The 21,156-nt window shown below is 34.6% G+C and overlaps 1 protein-coding gene across 1 annotated transcript in view; it reads right to left on the bottom strand.

The window, feature by feature from the left end:
* Positions 1-1,817: 1,817 nt before the first annotated feature.
* The window catches only part of SEC62 (SEC62 homolog, preprotein translocation factor), a 28,984-nt gene continuing 9,645 nt past the window's right edge, over positions 1,818-21,156 (bottom strand). The window contains exons 3-8 of the mRNA XM_082459021.1: positions 20,704-20,809; positions 14,799-15,003; positions 14,130-14,222; positions 11,233-11,293; positions 6,883-7,002; positions 1,818-3,040 (exon numbers count right to left, since the gene is read on the bottom strand). Of these exons, the coding sequence (XP_082315147.1) occupies positions 2,571-3,040; positions 6,883-7,002; positions 11,233-11,293; positions 14,130-14,222; positions 14,799-15,003; positions 20,704-20,809 (1,055 nt within the window). The 3' untranslated portion in view covers positions 1,818-2,570. The remainder of the gene's footprint in view (positions 3,041-6,882; positions 7,003-11,232; positions 11,294-14,129; positions 14,223-14,798; positions 15,004-20,703; positions 20,810-21,156) is intronic.

Genomic DNA, 21,156 nt, shown 5'->3' with positions numbered 1-21,156 from the left:
CAAAAAAGAAAATTCAATTTACAAAAGACACAAGATGATTTTTCTATAGTTAGCAGCTAATTGGTACTCGTAATGTAAATCCAGAAGGGGGGAAAACATTAAAACCCATCACCACTGCATAATTTTAATGTGATATATTAAAATTTATTACTTTTTGATAGTATTTGGCTAAATCCAAATTATTTCAATTAAAGTCATCTAGAAGGCCATATAGTTTGAAAATTAAAGAAATCAGTGGGAGGGAAAAGGAGAAACAACCTATTTAATACATTGACTTTACAATCACAAATGCATTATTATTATTATTTGGACTCAGTTCGTTAATTCAATCCTGCTTATTAGTTAAGTCAATTTATACCCACTCCACAGTAAATCCTACATTATCCAAAGGCTTCATGCTTCTATTTACAGTAGCATAGCAAACCTGAAGTTTTTTTTTTTTTAAATCACGATTCCAATGACTAATGTAAACAATTTTCCATGCTCTGGCATAAGAATATTTAATGTTAGTCAACAAAGACAGCCATCTATTATTCTGAGAAATATAACAGTGGCAGTCTTTTGATTTTTTGTTTAAAGTATACAACCTTGAATAGTAAAAGAGCTGAAATTTCGAACTTGCTTTCTAACCATAGTAAGAATGACATTTTCCCCCAGGGACCACCTAATATTTACAAAAATTTGTACTAACATTCTTTAAGAATCCACACATATCGATAAGAAGCTGACTTTCCTGCCATGCTCCAAATGTCTTAAAGGTTAGACATACTACATATATTATGAAGAGCTTAAGGATAAATATTGAGTGCCTGGGCATTATCACAACAGTAAAGGTTAAATCATTTTTATTTCTGAAAGACACTTTTGGTACCATTATCATATCCCAAAACAGGTATTAATGCTACTGGTAATTAAGAAGCTCAGAAGTTATAATTATGCATCCCTTTTGGGGAAATAAAGCAGAAGAGCTCTGAAAATGTGAGGGGAAAACACCCAGGCACTTAAACCAATGAACATTTGCTAGGAGGAAACTTAAACTGATTGACTGCAGCCTTGATAGAGTTGCATTAACATCAAATAGCCACATTTCTGTCCACTTAACAAGGAATACTATAAAGAAGCAAACAAGCCATGTTTAACAAAATGTGTCAGTATACAGACAGTGTACTTTTTCACAATTAGGAAAATTTAACATCTTTAGTCTAACACTTAGGTGGGAAACTGCCTAAAGAAAAATGAAGACCTATACACACCACCTATTTCAACTACAAAGCAAAATGCTCTCACTGTGACTGAAGGAAAATAATTTAATATTCATTATTATTTTATAAGAGTATAACTCCAAGGAATGATTATGCTCATAGGTAAACACGTGATTTTTCCTAAAGATTTGTAACTAAGGTTTGCAAGACATGAAATCAAACTGCAAAACTAGTTTAAAGCAATTAGAGTCCAATGGTTCTCTTATGTTTTCTTTTATGTTCTTTATTTTAAATTGATATTTTAGAACAGTAAATTATCTTTCATAGCAGTCCTCCTGGTCTGATAATACAGCACCCCATTTCTGAATGTAGAGATTTAAGATAAATCAAAATGAACATTAAGGCGTACAAACAGCTACTTTAAGTTTGCTCTTATTTAATAAGGATCGTTTTAATTCATATTCAAATACATGGAATGTTGGCACAAAACTGAAGCTGCTGCAGAAAGATCACAGATGTTTTCTGGGTTACTGAAACTTTGTTTCTCTAAAAACATACGCTTAAATGGTCTTAATTTTACAAATTTAAGTGTTGAGAAAATGTCTAAATAAGAAGTCAATTAAAATAAAATGTTTATTTGTAAATTATGTACAGAATACATTTTACTTTATGACAAGGAAATGGGAAGAAGAGCCATCACCTTCCAACCAATGCTGCTTGCTTCCTCTGTTGGAGATGACCACCTTACTCTGACTCGGTCGTACAAATCAGTTTGGATTTCCTAAGTTGGAAAAGGAGAATTTGTAGTTAAACTAAAAGTGTTGCTGCATTATTACTAGTTGGCTTGTTTCCACAAAATGCTTTTGAAACCTGCTAACTCAGAATCTTGGAAATTTTCTGGTATAATTTTATAATCAACAAAAGCTAAACTATCAAAAACAATAATTTAAGCATTTCACCTTAAAGAAACTGTGAAATGGCTACATAACTATGCATAATCTGAAATGTTGGTGTTTGTTTTTATCCCTTTTAGTTATTTTGATTAGTCTAACAGTAAAAAGCCATACAACTATCAAAAAATGTCATTAATGTAAATGTCACTGTGGAAAGTGCACCTTTGATAACTATCAAAATAAATGAGACCTATTTACTGTAAAACTATCAAATAGATAAAACTTACAAATGGCTTTAGACTGTACCAATAATAGTATTACATGAAATGAGGGGCTGAATATAACTGCTTGGATGTCAAATCCACTTCACTAAATGGATTTAAAGAATGCTACAAATGTCATGTGTACATTATGATGATCAGCCAACCTAGAAAATCCAACCTCTTGCACTTATTTAGTCCCCAAATTAGTCAGATTATGATTTTTCATGTGAAGATTTAGTTGTTTCTCCATCATTGTCTTCTTCTTCCTCCTCTTCACAATCCCCATCTGTTTGCTGTTCCAGTTCCTCTTTTGTGATCATTTCAAAATCATTCCCATTTCCACTACTGTGTTGGGATCGGTCATCTTCTCGCCTGTCACTGTCTGTGTCTGAATGCCGTTCTCCACCTGAGCCTTCTGTTCCATGATTTCCTGGTCCTACTTTTCCTTCCTCATCTTCCTTTTTCTCACTGTCTGACTTTTCCTCACTGTCGGACTTCTGCTGCTTTTTGGTTTCAGACTTCTCATCTTTCTTTAAGTCTGCTTTTGGTCCTTTATATTCATGTGTGTACAGAGGCCTGAAGGAGTCAATGAAGCCCACGTCAGCAGTCAGATTTGGCAAGAACCAAAAATGGTGCCTTCCTCCAGTTATGAGCCAAATGATGAGAAATAGAATGCAACGAGCTGTGGGAGAAAAATTTCTCTAATTGAATAATTCAAGCATTGACTCAGAAAGCACGGAATATTTGTTAATGAAAAAGTGGGAAAACATTCAGAGTTTTATTGTTTGCATATTACATGCACCTTAAGTATAAACAATTAAATCCTAGTTTAGCAGCTATCAACAGTATTCTAGGCACAGAGCATTCTTCTCTGAACTTGAGGGCATAATGCTACAATGCCATTCAAAAAATTGCTTTTATAATTTTTTAATTCGGGTGCTGTTTCATGGATATACTTATGATTTATGCACTTTGGTATGTTATAGTTCAATAAGCACAGCTGCCAGTTGGACCCTGAAGTACACATGAGACCACGGTAGAAAAAAAAGGAAACAAATGCAGGATGAAGGATACCTTAAGCAGCCTTAAAAAGGAGAAAGCAGGGCTGCACCATGACTTCCCTAGACCCCAGACACTTTTGCCTTTGTAAGGCAATTCCTTCATTAAAAAATATTAAAAATGCTGCTTTTCCGACCATACTGGTACAAATACAAATATAATCCTGTGCAGGTTCACTATGATATACATGTGTATATATTATTACTTTTGATTTTAAAAGAAATGAAAATGAAACAATTTCCGTGGGCCCCTAAATGTATCATGAGTTCAAGGCATGTGCCTACCCTGCCTAAAGGATAAGTCTTCTAAGAAAAAATACTTTTGAACAATAAGATAATGTTTTTTTTACTAAAAGTTATGAGTTTCTTAAATAAGTATATAATTTCTGTTTATTTTGAGGACCAACCTTCTCCCAATATTAGGAAACATAAAATGCTAATGAAAGCCAGATTGCTTCAACAAATAGGTTTGAAGTTACTCTTTTAGAGCAATATATGACAAAACTGTGGTTTAGATAATGGAAGAAATTGAGAATTTTAAAGTTTATAGTAATGAGCTATCACAAACACAAACCCCAATATTTCGTATAGTTTTCTCTTATTTATCAAACATATAGAAGAGCTGAGTGAGTGATTTGCCTGGTTTTTCTTTTTCTTTTTTTTAAGGTCATGATTATGTGAATGTTATGGACTAATCAATTATGACAGGTTTTTTGGTTTTATTTTAGTTCTTGTTTTCTTTACTGATAATTATATCATTGTTTCCAAATAAGACCTGAGAAAAGCTCATCTATGTTTCTTCCATTATATTGCTTTGGACAAATAAAATGGTTATAGCTCCCTTGACTTTTATAAAGCAGTAATTTCTATTTTCACAAAAGAACATAAATATTCTGAAAGACTGTGTGTGTATACATCAGTATCTTTCGTGGTACAAACAGAAAAGGCAAATATGCTTTGAAATTATGGAATAATCAGTGAATAAACCCCACTGATAAAAATAAATAATGAACATCTCTTAAGGAGGCTGCATATTTTTCCCTCCAAATACAATTATGATGTTATGATAGGCTTTGAAGGGTTGTAAGACAGAAAGTTCATAATATGAAATCTTGCCTCAAATCCAAGAAAGAGCAATATCGAAATGGCAAATAAAATCTAAATTCTAATGTCATATATAAACTGGGTGTAGCAGAATTCTAACATTTTTTACAGTTTTTCTCTATGTGGCAGTAGATTATCAGGGGCAAAAGGAGAGGAATCATGAGAAAACTGCTGTGATATGTATTGTCATACCATTTCTATACTAAAAGTGACATATTTAGAAAATCAGCAAAGATCTTATTTTAAATGGCAATACTAAGAATATGTATTCAAAGTAGCACCAAATATAATTTTGACCAATATATAATAGTTCATGAGATAATATTTAAAAAAATCTCCAATTTATAAGTGGGGTACAGATCAAAACCATCTGAAAGTATATTTGGAATCTTCCAAGAGAAACAACATTTTCTAAGAGAAGCAACGAAAACGTTGGGTTTATTTTCTGATTTGATTCACAAGACTATTTAATGCACAATGCTACTTAAATCCATGGTGTATTTAAAATGAAAAATTATAGAAAACATTACTGAAGAAACAATACTTTAAAAAGCAAAACAAGATAATAACCATAAATTACTGTGAATATTGGTTTAAATAAAAGATAACCAAGTGGGTTAATTCTATTCAGTGGAGTTAAACCTTTGCTGAAAAATTTCAAAGAGCTTCTAAATTTTCAGAGATTTGGGAACCAGAAGACACCAACTTGATTAGTATATCTAACGGCAGATAAAAGTTTATGGCTTCTCATTCTTGATGCAGGTAGTACACTACCACGAATTACCTGCTTCACACTCTTAGATATTATTTCTTGGCCTACAAGTGTGCTGTTACATGCAGAAACTTCAGGGGCTATTTTCAAGGTGACTAAGCTAGAGGAAGGAAAAACTGAAAGGTGGATGAAAAAGGCTTCACACACAGTCAGAGATCCCAGAAAAAAATGGAGGCCCATAAACAAGATGAATTGAATGAAAATACTCAATGAATTCCTGGGTCCATGGGTGGTGGCACCAACTCAGGACACTTTGATGTCCAGGGTGAAGGGATGTGCAGAGGGGAACTGCTTAGGGCTATAGCAGTAATGTTTTATAAACATAAGAATCTATTACATTATATATCATAGAATCTCAGAATAACACACACCCTCCTCAGATAATCTTGGTCAAATCATGTCCTCTAAAAACATATATTAAATCATTAATGTGGATATTTAAAAACATTTCTATAAAGAAGTACTCCTATATGTCGTAGTGGAAAAGCTTATTTGTCATTTGAGGAAAACGATCAGAACTTAGTACCATATACCAACATAAACTCTCGATGGTTCAAAGAATTATATATAACGTTAAAAAAAAAAATCACTAAAGAGCTTTAGACAAGCATAAAAAAATTCCTATTTCTTTCCCAAAATGAAAAACTAAATTAGACCAGTTTACCCTATACAGGAAAATCTTCAAAGACTAGAATTTTAAGCAAAATAATACTTGTTTTTTCTCATAGTAACATGTTCATTGTAAAAAATACAGACAAGTGTAAAGAAGAACATTAAAATCATTCAAAACTACCACCACCATTTATATTTAGGCATATTTCCTTATAGTCAAACCCTCCTTGGCACTATTTCCATTTCAAACAAAACAAAACAAAAAAACAAAAAAAAAGTTCCTAATTATATAAGCAAAAAATACCTCATTATCTTAATTTTATCATTTGATAACTAGTGATGAGCATTTTTCATGTATTTATTAATTAATTGTTTTGAATTTCCTCTTTTGAATTGGGTTATTTTTATACTGTTATTTTTAGCTGTGAAAGACCCCAATCAATCAGAAACATAAAATAACATTATTTACATTTTCTTGTTGATTTTTAAAAAGCATTTTACAACCTGTTAATGCATCAAGAATTTATCTTGGTACATGGTACAAACTGATTTTTACTAAAAATGGCAAATCAATTGTTTACAATCATTTACTGTATAAAATGTAAATGTTTAAAATAAATTTCATTTGTCTTAAGTAAAAAAAAAAAAAAAAGTGTTTACTGAAAGTATTATGTCTAATAAATGATCAACCACTGTAAAAATATTGAAGTCCTTGTGGTAGTTAAATCTTAAAGCATAACTATTTGCAGATTGAGACATATTAAATCCTTTCATTACAACAGACCAAATCTAATCAAGCACATATACTACTTCAATCCTGAGTCAGTTTTGGGATATGACCCAAAAAGTAGGCCCATATACTTCTTGATTCACTTACATTAATTTTGCTGTTAAACTTTACTGAAGCTCCGGATTACAGTCCAAACTGCTCAATATCTACCTCTTACCGAGGTCAGTCTTACTAATAACAATACTTACCAACAGCAAGGAGAAGAATGCTGGCTACAAAACAGCCTGCACCCACACTGAGGTAATAAACACCTACTCTCATTTCTGCTGGCCAAAGAGGGAAGAGGGTGGCTGCTATCACTGCAATCACTGGAACAAGAAATGAAAAAGTTACATACATAACCTTTAGGTTAAAATTTTAAATGGCTTAGCTGCCATAACAGTGAATATACTCCTAGGGGGAGAAATAAAACATAACCATATTGAAACATATAAAATTGCCATTTTTATAGGTAAAAAATGGTCGATTATCAACCATTTCATAGTTCAACCTAATAGTTTAACTACTATTTTTAAATCAGACTAGGATTTTTCTACTATAAATTATATATAATTAGAAAAAAGTGTTGTCTAAAAATGTGAGACTGTTAGCTCCTTAAATAATCAACTGCTGCTGCTGTCAACCTTATTTTTGACTATAAGATATCTGTCTATCAAATAGGGAAGCTTAAAAAAACAACAACCAAACAATAGAAATAACCAAAAATGATTCCAAAGATCCCTCCCTGCAGATTGGTTCTGGGGTGAAGCTCTGACATCTACCAAATGAAACGCTCACCAGGAAATTGTGATACAGATCATTTTTGGTAGTTAGGGAAGCTGTATACAAGCATCTCCAGTTTTTTTCTAAGTACAGTGGGACCACATGGAACAATCAAAAGAAGGACCTGGTTTTTAGGTATTTACAGCAAAAGAGATCATGATTCAAATTCAAATTCTAGCTATTTCATTTATAAGCTAAGGATTGGATTTATTATTTTGAATGGGATCCTATGATCATATTGATCAAACTTGTTTAACTATTTTTTCTACTTGTTAAATCATTCCCTCCCTCTACTCCTATACCCTCCCCTCCCCCCCACCAAATTTACAGGAATAACACATACCTATGGTAACAAAACAAGCAAAAAAACCCCCAAACAAACAAACAAACAAAAACCGAAAACAGTAAAGAAAAAACAATAAAAAACCAAAAGGTATAACGTGAAGTCTTCATCCAATTCTTGGTCCATTCCCCAGAGGTTAATTACTATGATTTATTTGTACTCCCAGAGACTGCCTATATACAATTAAAACTAGCTACACAGAATTTTTTTTTTTTTTACAAAAATTAGCTTATAATACTCTTACTCTTTTACGGTGTTCATTTAATCTATTCTAGATATCTTTCCATGAGTACTAATAAGAATTAGTCTTATCTAATTCTTTAAAAGCTGCATGATATTCTGGCACGCAGTTGTACTGTAATTTATTTCACCATACTCCTACTGAGGGACTTGATCTGTTTCCAGTTTTATCCTATTATAGACAAGAGGGCAACAAATACCAATGTACATGTACATGTGTGCAATTGTGATTACAGCACAGGATAAATTCCTTGAAGTGTTACTATTAGGTCAAAGGGTAAAGGCAGTTAAAACTTGAAAGATGTTTGCAGATGACATGATACTATACGTAGAGAATCCTAAAAATGCCACCAGAACACTACTAGAGCTAATCAATGAATTTGGTAAAGTTGCAGGATATAAAATTAATGCACAGAAATCTCTTGCATTCCTATACACTAATGATGAAAAATCTGAAAGAGAAATTAAGGAAACACTCCCATTTACCAGTGCAACAAAATGAATAAAATACCTAGGAATAAACCTACCTAGGGAGACAAAAGACCTGTATGCAGAAAACTGTACACTGATGAAAGAAGTTAAAGATGATACCAACAGATAGAGAGATATACCATGTTCTTGGATTGGAAGAATCAATATTGTGAAAATGACTATACGACCCAAAGCAATCTACAGATTCAATGCAATCCCTATCAAATTACCAATGGCATTTTTTATGGAACTAGAACAAAAAATCTTAAAATTTGTATGGAGACACAAAAGACCCCGAATAGCCAAAGCAGCCTTGAGGGAAAAAAACGGAGCTGGAGGAATCAGACTCCCTGACTTCAGGCTATACTACAAAGCTACAGTAATCAACACAATATGGTACTGGCACAAAAACAGAAACACAGATCAATGGAACAAGATAGAAAGCCCAGAGATAAACCCACGCACCTATGGTCAACTAATCTATGACAAAGGAGGCAAGGATATACAATGGAGAAAAGACAGTTTCTTCAATAAGTGGTGCTGGGAAAACTGGACAGCTACATGTAAAAGAATGAAATTAGAACACTCCCTAACACCATACACAAAAATAAACTCAAAATGGATTCGAGACCTAAATGTAAGACTGGACACTATAAAACTCTTAGAGGAAAACACAGGAAGAACACTCTTTTACATAAATCACAGCAAGATCTTTTTTGATCCACCTCCTAGAGGAATGGAAATAAAAACAAAAATAAACAAATGGGACCTAATGAAACTTCAAAGCTTTTACATAGCAAAGGAAACCATAAGCAAGATGAAAAGACAACCCTCAGAATGGGAGAAAATATTTGCAAACGAATCAACGGACAAAGGATTAACCTCCAAACTATATAAACAGCTCATGCAGCTCAATATTAAAGAAACAAACAACCCAATCCAAAAATAGGCAGAAGACCTAAACAGACATTTCTCCAAAGAAGACATACAGATGGCCAAGAAGCATATGAAAAGCTGCTCAACATCACTAATTATTAGAGAAATGCTAATCAAAACTACAATGAGGTATCACCTCGCACCAGTTAGAATGGGCATCATCAGAAAATCTACAAACAACAAATGCTGGAGAGGGTGTGGAGAAAAGGGAACCCTCTTGCACCGTTGGCTGGGAATGTAAATTGATACAGCCACTATGCAGAACAGTATGGAGGTTCCTTAAAAAACTAAAAATAGAATTACCATATGACCCAGCAATCCCACTACTGGGCATATACCCTGAGAAAACCATAATTCAAAAAGACACATGCACCCCAATGTTCATTGCAGCACTATTTACAATAGCCAGGTCATGGAAGCAACCTAAATGCCCATCGACAGACGAATGGATAAAGAAGATGTGGTACATATATACAATGGAATATTACTCAGCCATAAAAAGGAACGAAATTGAGTCATTTGTTGAGACGTGGATGGATCTAGAGACTGTCATACAGAGTGAAGTAAGTCAGAAAGAGAAAAACAAATATCGTATATTAACGCATGTACGTTCAACCTAGAAAAATGGTACAGATGAACTGGTTTGCAGGGCAGAAAAAGAGACACAGATGTAGAGAACAAACGTATGGATACCAAGGGGGGAAAGCCGCGGTGGGGTGGGGATGGTGGTGTGCTGAATTGGGCGATTGGGATTGACATGTATACACTGATGTGTATAAAATTGATGACTAATAACCTGCTGTATAAAAAAATAAATAAAATAAAATTAAAAAAAGAAAAAAAACTTGAAAGATATTTGCTAATGGCCCTCCTAAATATAGTCTGAGGGATATGGATTAGAATAAAGTGTCAATGCATATTTCTGAATAGATACTTTGTGCAACTGTATTAGGAACAGCCATGAGATAAATTCCTAGAAGTAGAATAGTTGAGTCAGTGTGTACACATTTAAAATTTGGAAGATATTGCCAAACTGCCCTCCATAAAAAATAAAACAACGGACATATCATCAATTATTGGAGAGTATTGGTTTTTCTTAAGTGTTGGACCTTCACTAAGAGTAGGTACTATTAAACTTTATAATTCTCTTGATAATCACTGTTACTTTAATTTGTATCTAATATGAGTGTGATTAAGTATCACTCACAATTATTGGTCACTGTATTTCTTTCTTTTTTTTAAATAAATTTATTTATTTATATTTTATTTTTGGCTGCGTAGGGTCTTCGTTGCTGCATGCGGGCTTTCTCTGGTCATGATGAACAGGGGTTACTCTTCGTGTGGTGAGTGGGCTTCTCATTGCGGTGGCTTCTCTTGTTGTGGAGCATGGGCTCTAGGCGCGTGGGCTCAGTAGTTGTGGCTCACAGGCTCCAGAGCACAGGCTCAGCAGTTGTGGCGCATAGGCTTAGTTGCTCCGTGGCATGTGGGATCTTCCCGGACCAGGGCTTGAACCCATATTCCCTGCATTGGCAGGCGGATTCTTAACCACTGCGCCACCAGGGAAGTCCGGTCACTGTATTTCTTTATCTGTGAGTTACCTTTACCATTTTTCTAGCAGGTTGTTAATCTCTTAAAGATGTAGTGCAAATATTCTCCTCAGTTTATCATTTATCTTCTGGCTTTATTTAAAATGTACTTTAAAAAAATAACTATTTTATGTTAAACATTTTCTTTCTGGCTTCTGCATTGTTTATATTCCTTTCTAAATTTTAGAGATTGTACTTACCAAGAATTAATCCCATGACAAATGTTTTAAAGTGAACTGGGTCATAGATCCACACAAATACCTAGAAGAATCAAGAAACCTCAGTGCTTAAAGTTCTAAGGTTACATTAGAACAACAGTTACTTCCAACCTCTTAACATATAAGAACTACTTTTAAAGGTAAACAAATTCCAAAGACTGTTCCTTTAGTAGCAGTGTTTCTTTTGGTATCCATTCAGTTAGAAAATTATTTTAAAAACTATAAATTACCTAACGCAGTTAAGTACATTTCTATGTACCTGCATGCTTTTAACAGTTTACTCCTGTGTGCAAACCATTACTTAACCATTACTTATTCAACCTAAAGACCAGCAATTGTACAGCCTTTTTGCCCCTAATGTAATGATGTATACTGGCATGAGTAGAGTAGAACCAACCAGTCTAAGAGCACAGTTATGACAGATTCCAGTCAGGCCCTATTTAAGATCCAGCAGCTCTCAATTCCACCCAACTGATGAGAAGCAAAGAACCATTATTAAAGATCTTGCTCAGTGAACATAAAGATTCTATGACTCCCTGCAATAATTTCATTGCCAGCTCCCCACGGAGGGTCTGTAGCCGCAAAGCTGGGAACCACTGCTTTAAAGCTTACTTTATAAAACAGAAATTTACTTCATTTAGAATAATCAGAACTCTGTTCATCATCCATAAAACTCTTAGTTTTATCTCTTAGTTTCTATAAATAACAGTACTCTTCCATTTCCTGGTTCTATTTTGACTAGCACTCTTGGTTACTGCTTTTTGATTTGCTTCTATTTCTAACATTCCTCTTTTTTAATGCTGCACATTTATCCTGGAAATCGGATCCACAGACATCACTTCTGCCATTTAGCATTCTAAAGTAACAAGTTTTTAAAGACGTTTCCTATCTTTAAAAGTTTCAAAGCCTGTTTCTTTCTGCAGAATAAAATCTTAGCCTTTTTGGGAATGCAAGCACCCATGCTTTTGCTCAGGAAAAAGCTTCCTTTGTCTAACAGACCTATAACTCCTTTGCAGTGTACCTGGCAATCTACCAGTCATCCTTCAAGGCTCAGGTCAAGTGTCCAGAATCTCCAGACCCTCCTTATCCTCTCTTGATTAAATTACCTATCCCTAATTGGTATTCTCCCATCATAATACTCACCATGCTGTAATATAGTACAGGCATGTACTATATTATACTGTACTATATAATATATACAGTGTACCTCAGAGGTATTTCCAGTTCAGCTCCAGATCACCGCAATAATGCATTTTTTGGGGGGTTTCCCAGTGCATGTAAAAGTTATGTTTACACTATACTATAGTCTATTAAGTGTGCAATAGCATTATGTCTAAGAAAACAATGTACATACCCTAAGTAAAAAATACTTTATTGCTAAAAAATGCTAACCATCACCTGAGCCTTTGGTGAGTCTTAATTTTTTTGCTGGAGGAGGGTTTGAAATATTGTGAAAAATGCCAAAACGGGACAGACACAAAGTGATCAAATGCTGTTGGAAAAACAGAGTTGATAGACTTAATGCAGGGTTGCTGTAAACCTTCAATTTGCTGAAAACAAAAAAACAAACAAAAAACTTTATCTCTGAAGCACAATAAAGAGAAGTACAATAAAATGAGGTACGCCCATACCATGTTTAAACACTTGTATGCTTGCTAGACTATAAGAGCTTCCAAGAAGATAATTTTATCCTATTTATCAGGTTATTCCCAACACCTATAAAAACGACTTCGCATATAGCCAATGCTTGATGTTTAACTGAAGGTATTTGAGCTTTCACATTAAGAAAGACCTGTGGTCTTCTATTACATTGGTTCTTAAGCAGGGGTTCACATCAGAATCACCCAGGGATACATTATACAACACACACACACACATCCATACACACACTCACTTACTATAGATTCCACCCTAGAGATCCTCATGCAAGTATGCCTGGAATGAGCCTAGTGCACATGTTTTGTGAAAAGCCTTCCCAGATTTTCAAGCTCATAGCTCCAGGAACCACTGCTTTCTATTTATACTACTTTTGTATTAGGTATAGCAAGAAATTCACAACTCAATGGCCAGTATATAAGTAAATGTTTTTGTATTGGTTAAATGATTAAATTAAGTGGTCTTCACGGAAGGCTACAACCTACAAATAAGCCACTAAATAAATAAAAATGATCTCCTTGAGTAAAGCATCAAGTAATGTTGAAAATTTTAGACCCTTATAGTCGTGTGTCTAACTAGAAGAGGCAGAAATCTGTAGGTGTCCCTCCTTAACCACTGTACTTTTTTTCCTTTGATTCTAATGGAAATCTTATATTTTACTGGGCAAATGACCATCCAGTATAAAAAGCATATTTCTAAGACTTTACTGCAGGTAGGCATGACCATATGAGTAGGTTCTGGCCAATGGAATCCATGCAGAAATAAAATCGCCAGCTTCCTGGAAAGTATCCTTAAAAAGGAAGCATGTCTCTCATTCTCCTTCCCTCCTCTGGATGCAGATATAAGGCTGGCAGTCATTTTGCACCATGAGGTAATCTTTACTAACTGCCTCACACAGGCAGAAAAGTTCAGATCCACCATGGAGCTGCCGTATCTGCTTACCCTCCGATTTCATTAATGAGAGAGAAACAAGTATCTGTTTTGTTTTAAGCCACTGTTATTTCATGTTTCCTATCTATCATAGACTGCTGAACCCGATTCGGATTGATTTAAAAAATTTTTTATAAATCTAAATTCAGAGACATTCACTTTTAAAAAGTAGATTTTGTATCTACATGGTTAAATTTATCTAAATTACTTCTTTTCTTAGTGAAGGCATCAAAGATAATTCTAAAAACTCCTATGGAAAATTGGATTTCTACTTATAAGCTAGATACTCTCACCTCATTTCCATCCAGAAAAACTTGATCATCATGTGGCTCAAGCTTGAATTTTTTCTTAGTTTCCTTCTTTTTGGGAGTTCCAGGAGTTTCCTCCTATTAAAAAACAAGTTGAATAGAAGAAAACACATTTGCAAACAAGCAAAAAGCAATGTAACATCCGTATAGTCAAAGTTTCACTATATGAGACACAGAAATCAAAATTCTCAACCACGGTATTTGTAAGAACCCTAATGCGGTTTAAGTGGTTGTTGCGCAATATTTTAAAGTGCTGATACACCAGTAGTGCTAACGTGCAAATAATAATTTTTTTTTTTTTTAATTAATAGCTACTTTATTTATTTAATTAATTAATTTATTTATGGCTGTGTTGGGTCTTCGTTTCTGTGCGAGGGCTTTCTCTAGTTGTGGCAAGCGGGGGCCACTCCTCATCGCTGTGCGCGGGCCTTTCACTATCGCGGCCCCTCCCGTTGCAGGGCACAAGCTCCAGACGCATAGGCTCAGTAGTTGTGGCTCACGGGCCCAGTTGCTCCGCGGCATGTGGGATCTTCCCAGACCAGGGCTCGAACCCGTGTTCCCTGCATTAGCAGGCAGATTCTCAACCACTGCGCCACCAGGGAAGTCCCGCAAGTAATAATTTTTTGATTTTTACTTAATTTTAGTTGAAATCACCTTTTTGGATTCTTCCTTTTCACCATCTTTCTTTTTTTCTTTTTCCTTTTTTGTCTTTTCATCCTTTAGATTTTCTTTCTTGCTCTTTTTATCTTCTTCTTTTCCACTTTCAGCTTTTCCTTTCTCTTTTTCTTTTTTTATGTCTTTCTCATACTTCATTTTCATTACTTTTAGTGCCCGATGAAAAAACTGTTTCTTTAAAAGCCTTTGGAAACAAAGATATGACATTACATTCCCTATACATTATATAGATACAGACTAAAAAGCAAAAATATCAAGACCTGAATAAAATTAGCAAAGGAAGACATACACTGGCAACTCACAAGAAAAATTACAACTAGTAAGCCCACTGAAGAACAATCAAAAATATCTAACTGAAAACCTGTGTAGCCAATTTGATTATATGAAAGTTGTCAACCTAATTTTCATTTTTTAACTGTATAATTTAATGAGATTATAGGTTTGGAATTATCCTTAAGTTTTTCTCTAGGTTCATTAGGAGTAATCAAGACTCTATTTAAAGTTAAGTCTCAAATTCAAGAGCAGACATAAGTGGTATATAAATATATGGGGAAAATAAATATAACAGTTTAAGAAATGTTAGCAGATTAAAAATGTGCCCATGATCTGACTGATCCAAATCGTGTCTTCAGCTGTCCTTCTTGATGTATTTTTCTTCTCTCCATGTACTTCACTATTCAGCCTGTCACTACAATGAAATATCTCCAATTAACTAATGAATAATTAAATATGTTAAGGTGAGATTTCTGGACTCTGAAAACAACTCTTCACAGTATCAAGTTGAAAACTGTACAATATATGTAGCAAAACAACACCATGTGTTCCTTGCTTCACTAATTTCTCTCAATAAACTGATCTTTCTTCTATTTAGCAGGGGTTTTTTTGGGTTTTTTTTGTTTTAATATTCCTACTTCAGGGCATTTCCACTGGCTATTCCCTTTACCTAGAATGCTCCTCCCCCAAATAAGCATGTCCTTTTGGTCTACTTCCTCACTTCTTTCAAGTCTTCCCTCAAATGTTACCCTCTCTACTAAGCCTACCCTGTTTAAAATTATCAATCTATCACCCATCCTTCCTCCTGTTTCCTGTTATCCTATCCACAGCATTTATTCTTTTAGTTTCATATACAATTTATAACATGCTTGTTTGCCTCCTTCACTAGACTGTAAACTTCTTAAGAGTAATATCCTTGCTTTATTCACGTCTTTATCTGATGAATTTAGAAGCTCAGCTGACCCCAAATTAAGTCAACCTTGGCTGACTCAATCTTTTCTAATCCTACTCAAGAAACTGGTTTACCCTTACCTTTGTCATCTAAAAGCCATCTTTTCAAATCTTATGTTCCAGTTTCAGAGTTCCTGATTTCTTTATTCCTGACTTGATAAAGTACAACTACCAAAACACAACTAGAAGCTAGGTCTCACTGCCACCATCTGTGCCTGTTAATGTTAACTATCCACCTTTCTATTCAATACCTTCACTGGTGCCTACTCCAGCACATCATACCACTTGCTAACTAGATGCCTCCTTCTTGCCTAAAGACCACTTATTTCTGATCATTATCTTGTGCCCACCTGTGTTTTGACCTGCTTGGCTGGGCTTCTTTCTGCTGCTCAATTAGGTCCACCCTATGAACATCTCCACAAAGCTAACTTCTAGGTCTCCTCATTTGGACTTTTACTTGTTCATAAGATCTATACAGCATATATAATTATGCCACTGTCTGAAACGCCCCCAAAGAATCCACCATTAATATCTGCTACACATATACATATATATGTAAACAAGCAAAAATCTGAAATGAGACCCTTAATAATTAACTACTTATGAGTAGAAAGTGAGACTTAAAGAGTAGTGGTGGGTATTTGAATATGAAGGGGGATCTTTAATTTTTACTCTACTTCAGAACTTCTTACAAAAATTTATAATGAAAATATTCTAATCTCTTTATTTTTGCACTTAGATGATTTCCAGATTTTCTATCAGGATCATTCATTACAACTTCACACATTACTGACCACAGATGTATTAACACCACAGGCATTAGTTTCTGCAAAACCCCCCACTCCAGTCAATAATGTGTTAATATGAAAACAAAAATACATCTTATTCACTGTATGTTAATTGAAAACCAGCATTTCATACTACAGTTCATATTATAGCTCTCCATATATTAAGAGTACATGTGCACACACACAGATACTTGAGTATATAGTCTCAAATGGTAATATAATTATCCATGAGGCAACATTATTAGTAATTTGGATTTTCTTCTGTATCATTTTCAAAATTTTCTCAAATTTACTTTAGTGAAAAAAAATGTTCTTAATAAAGAAATAAACAATTAAAAAAAATAAACCACAGAACTTCAGGAGAAAAAAAAAATCCTTCCCTTGACCAGCAGATACAGAAGAGCACAGAATCAGCAGGAACACGTGCTTCTGTTACTCCTCCTGTACAGCTGCCCCAACCCCTTGAGAGAAAAGAAGACTATTAACCAATCAAATTGGTCTTGAGAAGTTCACATTCAGGTAGATGGGTTCAAATATCACCTCTACCACTTAACGAGCTATGTAGTATTGGGTAAGTTACTTAATTTTAGTGTATTTCTAAAATGGGGTATAAATGAGAAGTATGTAGATTGTTTAGTGCAGTGCCTGGCATGCATGTTCTCAATGTTAGCCATTACTACTGCTGTAGCAAAATCCTGAATTTCATTTAATATTGATAGTTATGGAAAACACAAACACATTTGGTTTTATAAATAGTTACATTATACCCTCATTCCATTCATTAATAAGTAGAATCATTCACTTATTCCTTGACAGTTCCTTAGAGAATGTCTACTTCAATTCACTCTATGCCTCAAAAAATGAGATGACATTTACTATTGTAATAAAATCAGTGCCTCCATTTATTTAGCTTTAAACACTCTGTACAGTACAGATCATCTACATAAACTCTGACATTTTCACAGACTACTCATACTTTCCTATCTCAGTATGTTCTGTGCCCTCTGCCAGGATCAAATGTCCACTCTCCTATTGTTTGCTGGGTAATCACCTATTTCTGTTTCAAAATTTGATTAAAACATTTTCCCTGAGAGGCCATTCTTGAAGTTTCCCCATTTCTGTGTTTCTTACAGAACATACTGTACTGTAAGTAGTCACAAATCTTCTCTAACAGATGATAATATGTGCTTTGGAGGCAGGAACCAGGTCACAGTTATCTCTGTATTCCTGAGGCCTGGCCTATAATAGATATTTGATAAGTATTTCTAGAATAAATGAATGGATTAAAAGCAGCTTGTAAAAAGTTATTAAATTGCTTATTATTTTTCTTCACCTCTTCATTTTTTTTTACCAGGTTTAATAAACGTTTATTAAATGCCAGACATATGTTTAGGACTTTCACTTATCTGACAATGGTGAATGCCCGCATTGTGCTAATTGCTGTGGAGTTACAATAAAGTATAAAACAGTCCTCCAATTGCCTTCAGATTTAGCGGGCAAGAAATTTAGAAAAACTAACACACATGCAACAATTCTATTTAAATAGTTAAGGACTAAACTGTATGCTATTACCTTTATAAATTCTGTAGAACATTAGATTAATGTGGGCTAGAGGATCTGGGGAATACTAAATGGTAGAGATGGAATTTGAGAGATATTTATATTGAGAGGCAGGCAGGATAGAGCAAGAACTGTTTGCGGAAAGTGGCAAGTTATTATCAAAGAAAGACCAGAAGAGAGAATGAGTATGGTATATGAATGAGAGTGAGAAGGACACTACTGGACTGGGGGGTTGGAGATGCAAAGCCACTAGGAGGGTTAGGATGATGCTAGATAAAAGGTTGAAGAGTCTGTACTTGAAATAGGCCATAAAGAGGCACATCCTACAGTTTCCTGTTTTCTTTTGTTTTTCCTTAGACTCCCTCAAGACCACTTCAGAAAACGAGACAGGACAAGTGTCCCTTTGTGGTTTTGCCTGTAGTCAGGCAGGAACCCATGAGGGCTGGCCATCATGAGGTCACCATGGTTATTATTAGAAGTGGCTTTGAAAACTTCAGGTAGTTATGCTTCTCTATCTTAGTGCAAAAAGGACACAAAAAGCTTGATATGAATGGGAGTAACATATACAACAGAAAGTGAGTGTATTGCTAGGACAATCTCTGTACTCAGGTTTTTTTGGCTTTTCATATAACGAAGTATCAAGTCTCCTAAAAGGCCAAGTGAAGTGTATTAATACTGGCTGCTCTCCTCAGAGACTTGGGCTCAGATTTAATATTCAAATAGTATTGACAGGTTAATCCTTCATCTTAATTTTTGCTTCATTAAATGCATCATCATTTTGGAGGAGATAGTATAGTGCAGTGGTTAAGAGCATGGACTATGAAGTCAGATTGTTGGATTTAGAATTCTGGCTCAGCCACTTACTAGCTGTGTGACCTTGGGTAAGTGATTTAACTTCTCTGTTTCTGCATTTATAGCATCTTTTAATTTTTACACTATATATATAAAAAATAAAGTCTGTTTTGAGGCAGGCAGGGAAATTTGCACTTTGGAGTTCTAATACACAGATGGCTGTAAAGGAAAATACCGACTACACCACTGTTAGCTAATCCCTGCCCCGACAATGAAATTTCCATCGTTTCTGAAAGGTCCATTAGTGACTCTAGTTTACGGCAGCTAAGAATTTTTTTTTTGGCTGTGCAGTGTGGCTTGTGGGATCTTAGTTCCCCGACCAGGGATCAAACCTGGGCCCGTGGCAGTGTAAGTGCGGAGTCTTAACCACTGGACTGCCAGGCAAGTCCCTGGCAGCTAAGAATTTTAAGAAATAGTTAATAATTCTTCAACTTTACAGCTTTAGAAACCAGGTTGTAAAATAGTGGTTTTTAAGAGGGGTCTCATGTGGCTGATACTTTAAATGCCATTAAGCAATATATTAGTAAATGCTATGTGCATCTCCCTGCTAAGCATATAAAATAATCTAAAATGTCAAATTCCCACCAATTATAAAATTTAGTGTCACAAAAACAAAATTTGATTTACTAACATCTTAATAAATATGTTTAAGTAGTAAATAAACCAAGGGAAAAATAGGAGGAAAAAAACAAAAAAAAAAACCCAGCATACTTCTTTCCAAGAGAAAAGTGATTTTCTTTTTGGCTGCGCCGTGCAGCATGTGGGATCTTAGTTCCCTGACCAGGGATCGAACCTGTGCTCCCTGCAGTGGAAGCGAGGAGTCCTAACCACTGGACCACCAGGGAATTCCCCAGAAAAGTGATTTTTGTACACCATTCACCACGAAAAGTTTTTCCCAAAGGAGAAGTACTTATTATAAAAAACATGGATATGTTACTGAACTGTCTATACTTCATCTTGGAATGAAGAAAAGACAGATGTTTCAGCTGCCTTGATTTCACAAGGAATATATTAGCAATCACAAACAAAATAGGGAAGGGTACCTGGCTAATGGCTCAGTAGGCACTGAAAAAACAAAACAAAACAGGGACAACAGGTCTATTAGGAATCCCTGACAAAGTTTTGGAAAAGATTCCCCAACTTTTGCTCTAGAAAAGAAAGAACTTTTTTGTTCACGACAGGCACTGGTATATGATTTTTATTGCTGATCCTTCAGTTCAGCCTGGCAAATGTACAAATGTAACAGAACACAAATAAAAGTTATAAAAATATGATAGCCTAACACCAAATAAATGCATTTCCAGAGGTACTGAAGAAATCCAGATTACATGTAAAAGCTATACTTGAGCTATGCTGTAACAGCACTATACTTAATTATGAAATAGGGAAGGAGCTTCAGGACCATGGAGAATATTTTAAATTACTATTCATATTATCCTTCACTAAGAAATAAAAACTACCTGTTGCAGTAGTCAACCACAGACTCCCTCGTTGTAAATAAAGCTTCCTCTCCTTTCTTGGCCTTCGCCCACTTTGAATCCAAAAGGCAATCCACTGCTTTTGAAGCTAAAGAAGAAATTTATTATTTTAAATTTAGTATACAGCAGAATTTGTGTCTCTCTAAACAATATTCTATAAGGCAAATTTCAACATTCTGGCATCCGAAAATAAAACCAAGTTCAACAGAAAATTTAAGTCTGACATAATCATGACAAATAGTTCCTCAAAACCTCAATTTGTGAAACATACTGATTAAGCATCTTTCTTAAAGTAATGCTGTGAAATAAATGACATTCAAAAATATTAACTAAAGCAAGATAAATAAGAAAATGTTCTTTAAAAAATTCAAAATAAATGTAAATAACACTCTTATCAAATAATCATAATATAGGATAAACAAACCAAAAATCTTC

Source organism: Balaenoptera physalus (assembly GCF_965194825.1).
Source record: "Balaenoptera physalus genome assembly, chromosome: 4".
NCBI classification, from domain to species: Eukaryota; Metazoa; Chordata; class Mammalia; order Artiodactyla; family Balaenopteridae; genus Balaenoptera; species Balaenoptera physalus.
The sequence above is the reverse complement of the archived record's forward strand: the minus strand, read 5'-3'. Positions and strand labels throughout refer to the sequence as shown.